We start from the raw sequence: 16,713 nt of genomic DNA on the forward strand, positions 1-16,713 counted from the left end.
GCCCTCGCCGTTCATTTTCTGATCGATAAAAATTAAATCAATTAAGTCACCCCATGACTCCACCTTCTCGGCTGTAATGGCGGTTTAAATATAGCTCATCTTTTCGCAAATCGCGATAATAGTATTGAAATCCGTCAGGGCCATCTAAATTAAAACGTTTTTCATCAGTAAAGACAACCGAACGTTAATCATTAAGCCGAAAGATTGATCAGATTGATCAGTCCACGACATGATTTCCTTCGCAAATTGAAACCGTACTTCTTTGCGTATAGGATTCAGAGGGGGTTTTTGGTTGATTTTTAGATGCTTCAGGTGTTCTGCATTTCTGATTGTACGTTGAACAGTTGAAAGGCTTTATTTAACTTCTGCTAATTCCTTAATCTTAACTGCTGACTTATTCGAATTGGAAGCACTTCTAACAATTTTGAATTCTGCTCGATCAGTTGGTGCTTTTTTTCGTTTGCAGTGTTTTCCATATCCCTCTGGATATTTTAAATATCTGTCAACAGTTTTGGAGCTGCGCTTTATCTCTTTGCCAATGTTTCGATTGGATAGTCCATGAGAGGTAAAGCTCATAATAGTGGCTTTTCACATTTTTGCTTTAAATATAGTTCGAAAACAATTGATTTGTTTATTTTCAGTATTTTTTCAATCAAAATAACTGCACTTGTTCACGCAAGACTGAAAAAGGTAAAGTGCGTCTATTTCAATGACGAATTGAAATCCCACGTGATTGCATAATAAAGTATTCGAATACAGATTATATCTTTCGCAAATTAAACAACAATGAGTACACATTTTTCGAAAAAGACTTGAATTTAGATAAGAAAAAAAGAACAAGCGTAATTTTAAATAGAACAGTTTATTTAAAAAAAACAAGATAGAACGCTACAGTCGAGCAAGCCCGACAGTAAAATAGCCTGTACTCTCCACAAAAAAGAAAAATTTAAAAAAAAAAATTTTTTAAAAAAAAATTAAATTATTAAAAAAAATTAATGAATTAATTAATTAAATTAAATTAGAATATATGTTTATGTTTAGTTTTAACAGCATACATTTACATCACGTACCTATGCGTGTTTATATGCGTGTATGTATGCAGCACAAAGTTGAACCAAAGCAGCAACAACAACAACAGCTGCGGGCAGCGCTGCCGACAGAGGCAGCGCATGAGCAGCGATTTTACTTATGGCTATAACTTTCTTCAGAATTGACCTATCATGATGAAATTTGTCACACGGACACATTAGTACTAACTGGATGTACCTACCAAAATTGATTTCAAAATTCCGAGAATTACGGAAGTTATAAGAAAAAACACGAATTGCGGGGGAGTGGGGGGGTGCATCGAAAAAAAACTCAAACTCGTACTTTCTCGGTCTTAGGAGAATATGGAAACCAAGTTTGGTTATTCTAGCTCTTATACTTTCTGAGATCCTTGCGTTCATACGGACAGACGGACAGACGGACAGACAGACGGACAGACGGACAGACGGACGGACGGACAAGGCTATATCGACTCGGCTTCTCATCCTGATCAAGAATATATATACTTTGTGGGGTCTGCCACGCCTCCTTCTGTGTGTTACATACATGCGCACAAAACTAGTATAGCCTTTCACCCTTTGGGTACAGGCTATAAAAAGTTGGTGCGTCTGACCTAAGACCAGCAGTGTATGTAAATAATTACTTATGATTCTTGTGTTTTTACCTTCCTATGTACTACATAATTTTATATGCGGTTTCTTGCATGATCGTGAATGAAATATACTAAGTATGTATACGGTGTACTTATTGTTGCGGTGCACCGTCCACATATGGACGTAGACCCAGTACGTTTAAAATCTAAACGATGAATCATGTAGGACTGCCAACTCAATCCAAAACCATACAACGGCTCATTGCGACGCCACAATCCAACGAACGGCTTCGATGTCTTTCCCAGGTTAACATTAACCAATATGGTGCTGATGGTGGCAATTGACGGCGTTCAGTATAATATTGGTGGTCCGGGCGTTCGTGTATGTGGTCTATTGGCTCGGTCGTGCTATAAGAGCCTTAGCACGCATTCACGTAATAACATTTGCTCAAGTTCAACTCAATACTTCAATATATTGCAAATCAAATCGTTAAGCCCGCCACAGTTAGCGATACTCGTATAAGCGTTGATAATCCAACAAAGGTCGGTGCTTGTGCAACATAGGCGCGCGAGTAACGGGATTGCTTTAAATCAATCCGCTTATGATAATAAATTGACAGGTTATTGCTATAAAATGACATTGTGTTCATTAAAGCTGCTTCCAATAACATACCTGCTGCTCGTGATAGCTGCCACATGCCTTATCCAGGTAGCCGGTGCATCTTCATGGGGTAAGTTGTAACATTTAGCTGGAAATGTGCTTCAGACCTTTTTGCGCTGTTACACAATTCAGTAGACACCAAAAGAGAGAGTTTAGACTTATAGCTCCAGTTTCCATATTACACCTGCACCCGTGAGCACCTGCAAACTTTAGTCATGACATTCAGGTATAAATCATGTCCACATGCATTAAATATGTACTTGGCTGTCGCTTATGTAATCCGATAGAAGAGTTGACACTTGACAAATAGAAAAGACAAAACATCCATACATTCCTATATATGCAAAAGTGTGTGTGTGAGTTTTCATGGTAGGTGGCGGCATCCACTGTGAGGGGAGGTACTATCAGCTGACTACTTGCCAACGCGCGGAAACGAGTTGCCAAAATAAAAGTATTAGTTTTCGTTTAAATTTTGTTCCCTTATCATTTCGCATTTTTATCAATGCACGTAAAGATAAAGCATGAACCGTGAATCAATTCGTAACAAACTACAAACTACGTTAATTGGTATGTGGGCGACAGTTGGCTCGCCGGGCATGTGTGCTGTGTTATCACAACCTTTCCCCCCACTAGTGCGAAATTTTAACCTCTGTGCCTCTATTTCTGCACTGTTTTCAAAGTCGAATCGATATCGACGTGGCCGGCTCGACATCTCCGGTATTGTCGCTGCCACCAGCGGCTGCGTCGTCAGCCATTAGCGCTCGTTAGTTTGTCACGTATGCCACAAAATGCCGGCGTTGCTTACTTGATTGCTTTTCCACACTTCGCGATGGTTGCGCGTTTCGTCTTACTCCCAAAAATGCTTACAAATCGAAACGCAAAGTGTTTACATACTATTCTTGCTCTTTCCTAAGCAGCGAATTTGAAACCACGCGCATAAGCTGCAGACATTCTCGCATGGCGTCAAGTTTGCTCTCAACAATTTATTTGTTGGTTCTTTTAAAATGTAATCTTTTTTCGTTGCTTAACAATGTAGACACTATATATTTATTCGCTTCTATACTCAAATATTCACGTTTATTTATTTATTATTATTCACATTTATTATTTTAGTAAGATAGATTTCTGAACCGATCGTTTCTTTGCCATCGAAAAGAACTTGTTCTGCTTGGGGAAATGTTCGGCTAATCCTTCTGAGGTCCTTGTGTTTATACAGATGAACAAAGTTTAATAAAAAACGGATTTGTTATTTTTTGGGGAGCTTGCCACATATTCCCAAAAATTTGGTTTACCATTTTACCTTTTGGGTATTGGGACATATTCTTATCTTGTATTAATTAAAGAGCTCTACTAAAAGTAGAGATGAGCACGAGCCGGCTTTTTTCGGTCCGACAAGCAATCAGCTTCGCCCATCACGAAGTATAAGGATATCAGTAATCAGTACTTTTAATTACATATAGTTTTTAAAGATACATATAACTCATCAAAATATGAATTTATTTTCTGCCCTTACAGCTTACATTAACTTATTTTGTTATTTTATAGGATAATAATAATGATAGACACCCGCATGTCGTTTTCTAACGAAATACAATTTTTTTTCAATTCATATACACATATACATACATATGTACATACATAATGTGCAGAAAATTCGAGTAGTGCTTAATTTCAGTTTTTGTTTTGTCTTGATATTTTTGTGTTTAACCGGGTATGGTTCACTGCCTATGCGCATCTTTATTTTCGCGCACTTGTGGATAAAAGGATGTTCATAATAAATCGGTCTTTTAGCAGTATGATACTAGACTACAAGTAAACTTATATACAAAATCGAAGCTTTAGGACAGTCAATACACGCCCTATTGAACAATACCATAACTCGATGCATGCGTCATCACATTTAAGTTAAACGCGGTCCAAAACTAAACCAAATAATTTTTTGAGTAGAAATGTAGGGCGGGATGCAATTCTCCTAAAATATACATATATGTATGTAAATACATGGAATATAAAGTAATTAAAATTAAATAAAATGTAAACAAATGATTTCATCGAGCTGTGTTATATTTTGGGCTCATTATATAAACCAAATCTGCACTAATAATATAATAATAATAACGAAAGCATTTAAAGTTGGCGCGTGTCAGAAACAAGCAGAAAACGGGTGGGAATAAAAACAGGCTCGAAATTAAAACAAGCACGAATTCTATTTATCTAGCACAGCTGATATAACAACATCAAGATCACTTTTGCACACATTCTGCTATATTCCTCCGTACCCCTTTGCTTGCCTAGAATCGAGTGACTGTACTATACTGCAGGTCGGCTTGAAATTCACCTCAACTGATTGTGGTCCTAAAAATTAAAACTAAAAACTCTTTTATGCGTTTTTTCTGCATCAATAAACCGTTGACCTCAAGCCAGAAGCGTGGAGGTCAAATGCTCGCCGGCGGCAAAACTAGAGACTGAGCAGTGAGCGGGTTGAATGAAGTGGAAAGGTTCGCTACTGCGTTTTACATTAATCAATTAATGAATGCCGTGCGCACGAATACCAAAACATTCAAACATATACGTACATACATACATAACGTGTACATACATATACATATAAACTGAATTAATTTTTTGCGGTTTGTTTTGGTCTGACACGAATTTGTGAAAACGCACGCAGCTCTTGCAGACCTGCCAGGTAAGTTGTTTTGGTCAACGGAGATCGCTCGGCAGTGACCGACATAATAGTTTTGCGAAGGGGCCAACGAACCAACAGAACAAACGACCACAGATCGAGGGCCTGCCACGTCGAATTTTGGCTTTGGATATTACACGTGGGGAGTGAAAGTAAATCGGACGGTACAGCCTTGGGGGCTTTTGCGGAACTGTTTTCCGCCAGCTGCAACAGTTTTCATTTCCGTTCAGCGAGAATGCTGTTTGCTTTATTTTGTTAACTGTTTACTCTGTGTAGTCGCGCGAGCTTAATCATCCGCATTAAGTGCTAAATTAACAGCCGCCTGATCGGCAGAGCTTTCAATATTAGCCTCACGCACAGCTAACTGGTTCTGTTCCCACAAGTGGGCAGCGGTGTGTGTATTCGGGCGCACCGACAGCTTCGTCCGGTTTTTGGAAAGGAGGTATAGCCTCCAATTAAGCACACACGGCAACAACAAATCCATCAGTAATCGTTAATTTTCGTCAGATTGGTAAAGTTTTGTCATCAATTGTCATTTTAAAGTGCCAAGGTTAAGGCTTTGCAGAGAACTTTATACATCATGAAGTTTTTAGGTGAAACATAAGAGTGTTTCTGAATTTTTCGCAAATTCCTTAAGCTCTTAAATGTGATCAGAATTGTACATAGCCTGGGAATTTCATTTCATATACCAATATGTCTTTTGGCAGCTGCTTAATGTTACGGTGACGTTTTAAATCTGATAAGAAATTTCGACAACGGGTTCAATTATGCCTTTAGGTGCCATTCGTATTTTTAGAATGGTTTCAGGATGCAAGCTTCGGGAGCAGATGTTGAAAAGAAAAACACATTACTCATTGTTCTGAGGTAGTACGGCGGGGAAATCTAATTCTTCTTTTATGATATGCATGTTGAATTTCCCTCCAATAGTAGTCGTTCAAGAACCAATCTGCTGCAGTTATCTATTCATAGGTACAGACTTGACGTGTAAAACCCATATTCTTATATTATTTATGAGCCTTTGGAATAGTCATATCGATATCAGATATCAATTGTCGATACTAATTCTATTCAACATAAAGGCTTTGCTGTGAAAATCACCTGAAGCCTTTGACTTAAGCATATTCCGTTGCGCAGTTTGACCTCGAGACTCGCTGCTATCAATACCAAAGAGTTCCCCGGATTTTCCCCATCATTACGTGGACGTAAAAACAGATTTTCTGTAATTTTTTGCAAGCGTCTTAATACAAACAACAACATTTAAATATACTGCACTCTTATCAGTCTACTTATTAATTACGTAGTCCAATCGTTGTGAAAACGTACTGACGGGAGCCACTGACAATTGCTCTATGGGCGCCAGCCGTTTTTATTTAGGTATTGGGCTATTAACTAATAATAAACAAGCTGCGTTCTAAATGAATTTAAGCAAACACACTCTCAACAATATTTATATACTAAGTGCTGATTTTCAGGGTCACTTGCGTCGTTAATGGCAAAGTTGATTGAATTGAACAAGTTTTGGGCATTGAGAGTTATTGGCAACGATATATGTCTGCCGATATTAATTGGGTTTAATTTTTGTTTCTTTGTTCGTATTATTGTGTCCTTTATGGTTCTTATTGACTGTATACTTTGTAACAAGTGCTACTGATTCCAATAGAAAATCTTATATCTTATCAAATTCTGAACTGATTGTAATATATTGCTTATTGCAGCTTTTGCCGTTACACTAAAGTCTAAGATCGTATTCTTCGATGAGCACTGGAATGAGTTAACATCAGCGGCACATAAGTTTACAACGATGTCGGCCTTAGCCTTCGATGAATCGCAAGAGTTTCTCTACTTTAGTGATCAGCTACACCAGAATGAAAGCATTTTCTCACTGAAGGTACCCACAAACAAGGATCCTGACTTGATCGAGAGTGTAGTCCAACGCTCTAAGAACGAAACAGTGCGAGGCATTGCCTACGATCCGCTCAATCGAAACCTGTACTGGACAGATTCACAGCGTCGCAAGATATTCTTTTTGACAATTGAAGATACGACAGCGGGCACGAAAGGTCAGATGTCTCAGGAACCCCAAGTCCTTATCGATTTTGCAAACGAGAATAGCACATTAGACGGTTTGGCTGTGGACTTCTGTGGAAGAAAACTGTACTGGACCAATTCGAACCACAAGAATGCAACGGTGGAACGAATTGGCTTGGACGGCACGTCACGCGAGGTAATTGTTGGCTCTAATCTCTTTATGCCACATGGCATCTTTGTGGACCAATTGTCGAATCGTATATACTGGGTTGATGATCTCGATGGACACTTCTTTGCCATTGAAAGTGCTCAGTTGGACGGTAGCGACCGCAGGCTACTGTACAAGGGCATAAATAACATGCCTTGGAACTTAGTTGTCACCAAGGATGCGATCTACTGGACAGACCTGCAACACAATGCCGTTTGGACTTATGATCTTCATGAAAGTGACGCAAACACCACTTTAAATAAGCCCAGAAAGGTGCTAAGTTTCCCGGAGCAGGCGCAAGGTATTGTTGCACGCCTTGGCTTCTATCAGAACATGCGAAATGATCCGGATTGTGCCGGCGTGGTGCGTAAGGTAGAAGCACGACTGAAACAGCCAATGGCAACACGCAGTCCCGTGGACAGGCAGGTGCTGCAACTACAGCAAGAACATTGCCTTAACGGCGGCAGCTATGTGGTGGACAAGGACATCTGCATCTGCGACATAGGCTACAAAGGCGTACGCTGCGAGAGCAGTGAGTGCCACAATTTCTGCGTTCACGGCACTTGTGAAATTTCCGCAGCAGGCTTCGCTAAGTGCTATTGCCAGAAGGGTTTCTACGGCGAGCGGTGTCAGTTGGATAAATGTTCAAGCTACTGCTTGAACGAAGGGGTCTGCATAGTGGACAGCACCGGTGATCCTAACTGCGAATGTCGCGATAACTTTGGGGGTCAACGTTGCGAGCATAATTCAACGGAGATTTGTGCTCTATTTTGCCGGATACTCAAGTACGAACCGGAGACAAATGTGCCCTTTGGCTGCCATGATATGTAAGTAAAGGATTTTTTTATGTCATTTAAATTGTCAAGAAGGGGGAGGCATACAATTGGCGCATAATATTTTTTTGCACCGATTTATCTTTACCTAAGGGGACATTACCTAAATTATATGAATTATTTCCACGTATAACTGTCACAAATCTATTTTTTAGCTGTGAGGAGTTGACGCTGCGAACTGAAAATGGAATCGACACTTATGCCATACCACGCTTCCAGCAATTGGAACTTTGTCGGAGCCCCGACACTTGGAGAAGCTCTTTAATATTGTTGTTCGGGGGAGGTGTGGTAGCCTGTTTGGCCCTTATTGCACTTATTGTGCACGGCCTGCGCCGCATTTACAAGCCAGCGCGACCCAGGATTAAGAAGACCTTTGTGGTGCGAAAACAGGCACGCACAAATTCCTCCAGCGACACGCCACTTACTAACCGTCCTCTAGCCACTGAGCAGTGCGAGATCACGATAGAGAACTGCTGTAACATGAACATATGCGAAACGGTAGGTTACAATTCTTTTATAAAGCTAGGTATTGGTTGTAATTATGTTTTCTTATTGCAGCCCTGCTTCGACCCAAAACTGGTTGAGCAAACCCTATCCTCGCGGGATAATAAAGTGCGAGTAAAGGAGGATAAAAAGATACTGATACACAACATGGAGGATGATTTGTACTGAACGGTGCGGCGCCAGCGCCCCCAATACTTGTGATAGTCGAGGTGGTTGGCATTCGAACTTTGAAAGTTGGTGCTTCTCCCTTTTGTATCTGTTGCGGTGACGCGTGGTGCCACCCACGTTCAACATCAAGCCACACGTTATTATAAGCACATTTGCTACCTTTTCACCAAGGATTTATTGAAATTTCACACATGCATAGACAAACATAAACGCATAGCTCGTCATATGCAGGTCAGAATGATAAGATCGATTGGAGCCCTTTCGTCTACAGCCGTACTTAATTGAAGCAACCGTGTACTTATGCAATCCACGTACTCTTCAACTTGCTGTGGTCTCATTATTAACTTATTACAACAATGCGGTTCACCTTTGTCCCAACCACCTAGGGCGACATTTTTAATAGATTTTAGTTAGATTTTATTGTTTACTCTAAAATACGTACAGCTTAAAGCTGTGAGTAATCGGTTGATGGAAAATCGTAGTTACAACAAAATCGCAAATTCAATGAACTAACTGAATTGTTCAAAACAGAAACAAGCCTAATGACTGACATTAGCTTTAATATAAATACAAATTTTAACTGTTAGGCACTCAAAAGCTGAAAAACAATGGATCACGAGGTGCACAAACGAAACTACATGGGATTCCCAGTCCATGTACCATATATATACCTGTTGTAAATAAATTAGCAACAAGCCTTAATGTAAATCTATTCGGTTATAGTATGCCACTCCAATTGTATTGTACATGAAATGATAAGAGTTCCTTTTTAATTTTAAACTGTGTTCTGCGCATTAGATCATGACACTTGCAACTGCCACACCTGCAACATTGCAACACGATCGAAAGGCTTTGATACCAATTGCTTATGCAATTGTACATAGTATGTATGTAAATACATACAATGTATGTACATATGTACGTAAATACAACACTATATGTATATAAAAACACAATGTATGTATGTATGCACATGTATGTATGTAAATACGTACATACTTGTATGTATATTGAAATAAAAAAAATGCCGGCAGTGATCGAGTTGTACATAAATATGCGTAAGTTAGTACGTACTAGTAATATTACAGATGATTGAATAAAGCATAAATACAGAATTAGAAAATTGAAAGACACAACTTACCTTGCGTAGAACTTTTAGCAGAGCTCCGAAAAAAACCGTCAAAATGGTCACGGAATTAGTCAGGTTTAAAATGCTTCGTCAGTTCACGAAAGGCCAACATGCCAACTTATGCATACATAATTAATCGATCATACAGCCATGTAATGAGTGTGGCCATTTCAGCCATTTTCCGGATAGATCTGGCGTTTTAAAAATTGCTTCAACGTGAAAAATTTCAAACATCCCCCCTTCCGGAATTTTTTTTTTTTATTTTGGGATGACTGTATTTTTTCTTATACTCTGGATGAGCATACATTCACGAAATTATTTAGACTCTCCTAGTCGCTAGACAACTATAGTTTACTTTTAATTTAGTGATTTTTCGCTCTTCTTTCTTCTCACTGCTGGAAGTGTGCTTGGGTTAAGGGTCTTCACTGTGGGGCTTGATCGAACTTAACGTTCTGCCTTGCTTATTATTTGAGCATTATTACCTATGAGCATTGAATACGTTATATCAAGAATGCCTGACTTTTTAAAACAACGATAAATTCAGGCGATTGGTCTTCGCCTTTCCCTACACTGCTTACTGCTATCGATATACAGTGTATTATCGTCCTATGCAGTCGGAATGGCAATCGTAAAGAAGAAGAGCACGCTCTGACGTCGATTTTTTCGCAAACGTTGTATATAAACATACGATTTTCGTTTTAAAAAAATACAAGTACCATTTTTAAACGTTAACCAGCTGGAAGAAAAAATGGTACGTCTTTCCGACTATTTAGAGAGAAAATAACATTCGTGGAAATAGTGAAATTTGAGTACTTTTCGCAGCTGTACAGTTAAGCGCTTCGCAACTTGCGTGACTACCGCGTGCCTTCTTTTTCAGTACCTCTATAAAATTGAATTTTTGTTTAGAATTTGTCGAATTGAAGTGATAATTGCAAGTTGGTGAAAGAATAATTAATAAAAGTATAGCTATAATTTGTGAATTGGAACACTTTTATTCCGCGTTGGTTTTCTGCTTCTATACGACCTTGCGCACGGCTGTGTGTATCTATACGGTGTCGTGTACACGACCCCTTCATGCCGCGTGCCTTTCGCTAACCTGATGACCTTTGTTTTGCATTTGCAGGGCAGCAACGATAGAGCATCAAAATCCCCACGTTCGGATGATCAGCGCGACATAAACGATATGCCAGTGAAGAGGTCACGCTCAGACTCGGGTAAGTGTTTTTTCCGAAAGGGTGTTGTACCTTTTACCTTTACGTACCGCTTTTGGAACCCCTGAAAATGTATACCTTCTGTGTGCATTCAGTTACATGTTCACCTGAATAAGTATTGAACAGTTAGGAACATATGTATTTGAATTATCGTATTTAAGTTAATTTGGTACTAGGTTAAACAAATTCGCCAGGAAATAAAACCAAAAATGTACTGTATTTACTCTCTCTCTCTCTCTGTCTTTACATTGTAAACACATCTTTCTATTTCTACTACATCTACTACGTTGCATTTTAAGGGCAGCACAGACGCTATTAAATAATCGGTTTTTTCTTTTTGTTCTGCTTAAGTAATTGCAGACTTCATAATCGCACGATGATCTCAAGTGAGGTGAGGTGAGAGTCGAAACTATAACTATCGAACAAGTCAGTCAATCTAAGCAATTGAAATGCGCGAGGGGAAAACGCGATCCGCGACCTAAACTCAAGTATCGAAACATATCTATCTATGAAAAGTGTGCGATCAAGCGATACATATATACTAAAACAATAGAATAAAACGGTATGGTACCACTGTCACACAATATAAAGAGCTGAAAACTCGAAACATTGGCAATGACCACAAGCCATTCTATACCATGAAATATAACGCGGAAATTCTCACTAGGAAGTGGGCGCTGGCGCTGGCGCATCCTGTATGTACATATTTATATATATATCAGTATTGTGCGCCAAGTGAGTCCTCGCTATCTGTCAACTGAACCGCAACGAAAACTAATCCAAAAGCATATAACTTTCTCTCTCTCTTCTATATCTCTTTTTGATTTTTTTGTAAGCGTTTTCTTTTTAAGTTTGTTCCGCCTAAACTAAGTCGTTCACTCGATCGAGAGATGCCAAATTAGTGTTTGCCCATACTACCAACCAAAAATCAGCCACAAACAGCCAACCAACAAACATCAACACGCGAACCACCGCATTATCCGCTTCTAACAACAATCTAGCCGAGGCCCACGTCGACGCTGGCCAGCGGGTTTCTATCATGGGCTGTCACGGCCAGCCAGCCGGCACTGACTCGACAACAACTACCTATACAAAATTACTTCATTCGAAACGTAATTAAAATTTTTTGTCTTTTCTTCTCATTGTCTCCATAGGGGAATTATAAATTAAGCACCTTGTCCGTTACTGTAATTTCCGATTCGTGCCGAACAAAATCTCGAAAAAGTTCGGTGTCCATGAAATTCTCCGGGACTGTGAATCTACATATGTATATCTTTAAAAGTTCAACCGGCTTAGCTTTATAGGTCCGTTAAAAATTCAATTAACATTAAACTTGACAGCTTTTAATCCTCTCATACGTATACATACATATATATGTAATGCATTCGAATGGATATTTTGGCTGGGCCATCAGCCACGTATTGCTCCCTGTTTAGTCCCATCCAACAACTACAACAACAACAGCAAACACCACATGAATAACGTACGGCGGAAAAACCTAACCAACTTAAAAATATTGTTGCTCTTATTATCGTTTCAGCGTCTTGTTTTCTTTTTATTTTCTCTTTTTTATCACTGAGCAATGTAATGTGTGACCCTTCAAGTCAAAAACCACGCCCCAACTCATGGAAACCGTATCGAAACGCACATAAGGTCGTTTATAATTTCTATTTTATAATATTTGCGAGAGCTGAGCACACGGCACCCTCTTGACTATCCCAAGTTGCGAAAGAAAGTGGAGAAGAAATAATAATATGAATGAATGAATTTTGAATTTACCGGCCGGGTGGTCTTGCACTTTAGAGAGGGTTCAGTGTGCCCAGGTCTGGGAGTAATTTGTTCTTTGATTTCGATGTGCCGCAAGAAGATTATCCATCTTGATGGTATCCGTTGGATGAGCTTTATGATTTCAATTTTGATTTGGCATAAGTTAAACGGCATTATCTTTAACACGCTCACATATAAACACAACACACATACTAGCACATACATTTACCTATTTACATAAATACATACACAACCAGTAAGCGTACATACATATCAACAACATACTGTGTATATGTTTATTTATTTTACGGGTGCTTCTCTTTTTATTCTTGCATCTTCCAGCTTATAAACAAAATGATAAAATGCTCTTTCTAATTGAGAAAGAAACCAACCAATCAGTCACTACTACTACTATCATTCAGGCAATTAAGCGTATCGATATCCAATCCAAATCTAATCAGTCGTTACAATGCAAAGACTCTCATCCAAAGTGAAATAAAACGAAATTTACGCATATGTACATATCTCTATGTATCCTATGATGTACAAACGAATGTCATTAGATAATTAAGCAAGCAAGCAAGCACAAAAACAACCAAAATTACGATTATGCATCGATAGCTAATCCTCTATAGCTCTGTGATCGAATCGACCAATCGTCTGTCAGCTGTCCAGAGCCGTGCGCCCCACTGGCCCGCGCAAGCAGATCCACGAATGAAACGCAAAAAGCCGGCCAGCGAAATTATTATTAATGTTTTTTTTTTCTATTTTTTTCTTTTTGTCTTTATCTTTCTTGCAGGCAACCGTTTTTGTTGTTTCAAATGCATGCTCCATACTCTGGGTATCGTCGTCATTGCAGACCCGATATCAACTGCCTGACGGTTCTGCAAGTTTGCGAGCCACAATGACAGACGCATGCCCGAGAGTTGCCTTCGAAACAGAAAAACGCATGAATCAGAAATCTCAAATAATTGAAAACCAAATTGCATTATCGATTGCATAGCTGATGATCATGATGAAAATGAACACCTCTGCCTCTGTCGTATGAGATGGACTAATCTGTCTTCCTAATTCTAGGCAAGTCTACGGATACCAAAATTCCGTACCTTTCGCAGCCTCTGTACGATCTGAAGCAGACGGGCGACGTTAAGTTCGGTCCAGGCACTCGTTCAGCGCTGTTGGGACTCCTGGGTGGGGCTTTGCCCAAACTGACATCAGAGCAGCATGATCTCGTAAGCAAGGCGAAGAAGTATGCCATGGAACAAAGCATTAAGATGGTCCTAATGAAGCAGACGCTAGCACACCAACAGCAACAGTTGGCCACGCAACGTACCCAAGTGCAGCGACAACAGGCATTGGCTCTAATGTGCAGGTCAGTAATATAGTGCGAGGAAATGGTCGTTAGGGAAGGGTTCGAAAACGGTTACAGAAATTAGAATTCTTTATTTTTTTCAATGTCTTACTCGTTTCTCGGCTTTTAACGAAACTTTTAATCAAATTTGTTTTTCGAACCATTTTTGTTGTGATGGATAATTCAAATATTTTGGTGAACAATTACGCATCCTCTCAGCCTCTTGTGTCCGCGTTATTGGACGTGCTTGAGTGGATGCCATTGAATGTGCCTCTTAGCTGATAAGATCTGAACAAATATTAACAGTAATAAATATATATGCTATATAAAACTGAAACTTAAGTTTTGCCTCGTTTTATTGCAGAGTGTATGTTGGCAGCATTTCATTTGAGCTTAAAGAAGACACCATTCGCGCCGCTTTCATGCCCTTTGGGCCGATCAAATCAATCAACATGTCCTGGGATCCTATTACACAGAAACATAAGGGTTTTGCCTTTGTTGAATACGAGATACCAGAGGGCGCGCAGCTGGCATTAGAACAAATGAATGGTGCTTTGATGGGTGGACGCAACATAAAAGTCGGTCGTCCGAGCAATATGCCGCAGGCCCAACAAGTTATAGATGAGGTCCAGGAGGAAGCAAAGAGTTTCAATCGCATTTATGTAGCCTCCATACATCCAGATCTCTCGGAAGAGGACATTAAGAGTGTATTTGAAGCGTTCGGACCTATTCTATACTGTAAATTGGCGCAGGGAACTTCGCTACACACGCACAAGGGCTATGGATTCATCGAGTATGCCAACAAGCAGGCCATGGATGAGGCCATTGCCAGCATGAATCTCTTCGATTTAGGCGGTCAACTTTTACGGTAAATGCTAAATATAAACTATGTTCACCTTTTAAAACTATGAAAATTGTCTTTATGAATCACACATATATTCTAACCGATAATTGGGTGATATATATGGTAAATTTTATGTTGTATTTCTATATGATACATTAATTTGTAAATATCTCTTTATTTTTTTTTTTTTATTGTAGGCTTAAACTAAAGTGTAATCCATTTATTTATTTTCCCCATTACAGTGTGGGACGATCCATTACGCCACCAAATGCGTTAGCATGTCCCCCAACGAATTCAACAATGCCAACGGCGGCTGCTGTGGCGGCTGCCGCTGCAACAGCAAAGATTCAGGCTTTGGATGCAGTTGCCAGTAACGCCGTACTGGGCTTATCAGCTACACCGGCTCTCGGCATTGCTAATGCCGTTGCTGCTAAAGTGGGCGGTCTGCCGGTGATAAATCCTGTCAACCCGGCAGCCACTGTATTGCATCCGGCTTTGGCAGTAACCCAAGCACCAGCCACAGCACTGTTGGCGCCGGGAATATTCCAAACGCCAACCATTGGGGCGCCCAGTCTGCTAGGTGTACCAGCCGGTTTGCCTGCTCTGACAACTGTGGCACAGCCTACACTTCCACCACCAGCTCTGCTAGCAACGCCAACCGTCCCTCTGCCCGGCACAGTAGTTCCGCAGGTGACGGTCGGTATAGAGACTAGCAATGGAGCAGCGGCTACGCTATCGGTGGCTGCCAATAATGCTGCAGTAACTGCCGCCAATTTGTCGGAGAACATCAAGAAGGCGCATGAGAAGCAGCAGGAGGAATTGCAAAAGAAACTAATGGACGAGGGTGATGTGCAAACCTTGCAACAGCAGGAGAATATGTCTATCAAAGGGCTTAGCGCTCGACAATTGGTTATGCAGCGGCTAATGAGGCCGCTCGAGTCTCGTGTCATCATATTACGGAACATGGTGGGTCCCGAGGACGTGGACGAGACCCTGCAGGAGGAGATACAAGAGGAATGTAGTAAATTTGGCACAGTCAGTCGAGTTATCATATTTAATGAGAAGCAAACCGAAAATGAAGATGATGATGAGGCCGAAATAATTGTAAAGATCTTTGTAGAGTTCTCTGCCTGCAATGAAGCAGTACGGGGCAAGGATGCGTTGCATGGACGATTTTTTGGCGGACGTCGTGTTGTGGCTGAACTATACGATCAGGCCCTTTTTGATCAGGGCGACCTGTCTGGTTGAACGTTTTGTCTTGCGATTTTAGTATTAAGCTCACTAGCTCGGACCTTTTCTTCTGGCTAATGTTAACAGCCGACTTTTTTATATACACCTTAAACTTAACATTTTATTTATTACGACGAATGCGCCTATTTATGTATGTATTCTCCACCCGCGACAAATCTAAAAAAGGTTCAAACTGCGATGTAGAAGAAAGTGATTTAGTTGTAACGACCCAAAAGCAATTGCCGCAGAGTAGTTGTGTAAAATAATAATGGTATAAGTTTTCAGACCCTTTTTTAATGAGAGAGATATCTAAAAAGAGATTTGCCTACAAAGCAAAACGTATGATGTGTTTATCTTAATTAACTATTTGTACATTTTATTTGTCTCAGCGCTTAAATACAAATAAAAATCTAATTTTCAAAAAAAAATGCGGGGTTTTTTAAGTTCTTTAAAA

At 40.0% G+C, this 16,713-nt stretch overlaps 2 protein-coding genes across 6 annotated transcripts; both read left to right on the top strand.

Annotated features, from left to right (window-relative positions):
• Nucleotides 1–1,999: 1,999 nt before the first annotated feature.
• LOC115628311 (protein cueball) lies at nt 2,000–9,439 on the top strand. The gene is made up of 4 exons (XM_030524365.1): nt 2,000–2,370; nt 6,702–8,049; nt 8,211–8,553; nt 8,614–9,439. The coding sequence occupies exons 1-4, from the start codon at nt 2,274–2,276 to the stop codon at nt 8,725–8,727; spliced, it is 1,902 nt and encodes a 633-aa protein (XP_030380225.1). The 5' UTR covers nt 2,000–2,273; the 3' UTR covers nt 8,728–9,439.
• Nucleotides 9,440–10,484: 1,045 nt separating this feature from the next.
• Nucleotides 10,485–16,687, top strand: LOC115628441 (poly(U)-binding-splicing factor half pint). 5 transcript variants are annotated; one of them, XM_030524547.1, is made up of 6 exons: nt 10,581–10,607; nt 10,980–11,070; nt 11,419–12,179; nt 12,608–14,206; nt 14,550–15,053; nt 15,272–16,687. In XM_030524547.1, the coding sequence occupies exons 4-6, from the start codon at nt 14,091–14,093 to the stop codon at nt 16,275–16,277; spliced, it is 1,626 nt and encodes a 541-aa protein (XP_030380407.1). In that variant the 5' UTR covers nt 10,581–10,607; nt 10,980–11,070; nt 11,419–12,179; nt 12,608–14,090; the 3' UTR covers nt 16,278–16,687. The 5 variants fall into 5 exon arrangements, with proteins under 5 accessions (XP_030380405.1, XP_030380407.1, XP_030380406.1 ...); XM_030524545.1 differs by lacking the exon at nt 11,419–12,179 and having other exon boundaries at nt 10,485–10,607; nt 13,912–14,206; XM_030524546.1 differs by having other exon boundaries at nt 11,419–14,206.
• The last annotated feature ends 26 nt before the right edge of the window (nt 16,688–16,713 follow it).

Source organism: Scaptodrosophila lebanonensis, unplaced genomic scaffold (assembly GCF_003285725.1).
Source record: "Scaptodrosophila lebanonensis strain 11010-0011.00,11010-0021.00 unplaced genomic scaffold, SlebRS2 tig00000113-arrow-arrow-pilon, whole genome shotgun sequence".
Taxonomy (NCBI): domain Eukaryota; kingdom Metazoa; phylum Arthropoda; class Insecta; order Diptera; family Drosophilidae; genus Scaptodrosophila; species Scaptodrosophila lebanonensis.

Bases quoted from the DNA above. Each gene is read 5' to 3' on its own strand.
- LOC115628441 (XM_030524545.1), top strand. The intron at 14,207-14,549 runs GTCAGTAATATA...GTTTTATTGCAG, and splicing joins GCATTGGCTCTAATGTGCAG to AGTGTATGTTGGCAGCATTT. The intron at 15,054-15,271 runs GTAAATGCTAAA...TCCCCATTACAG, and splicing joins TTAGGCGGTCAACTTTTACG to TGTGGGACGATCCATTACGC.
- LOC115628311 (XM_030524365.1), top strand. From the start codon at position 2,274: ATGACATTGTGTTCATTAAAGCTGCTTCCAATAACATACCTGCTGCTC. The intron at 2,371-6,701 runs GTAAGTTGTAAC...TGCTTATTGCAG, and splicing joins AGCCGGTGCATCTTCATGGG to CTTTTGCCGTTACACTAAAG. The intron at 8,554-8,613 runs GTAGGTTACAAT...TTCTTATTGCAG, and splicing joins ACATGAACATATGCGAAACG to CCCTGCTTCGACCCAAAACT.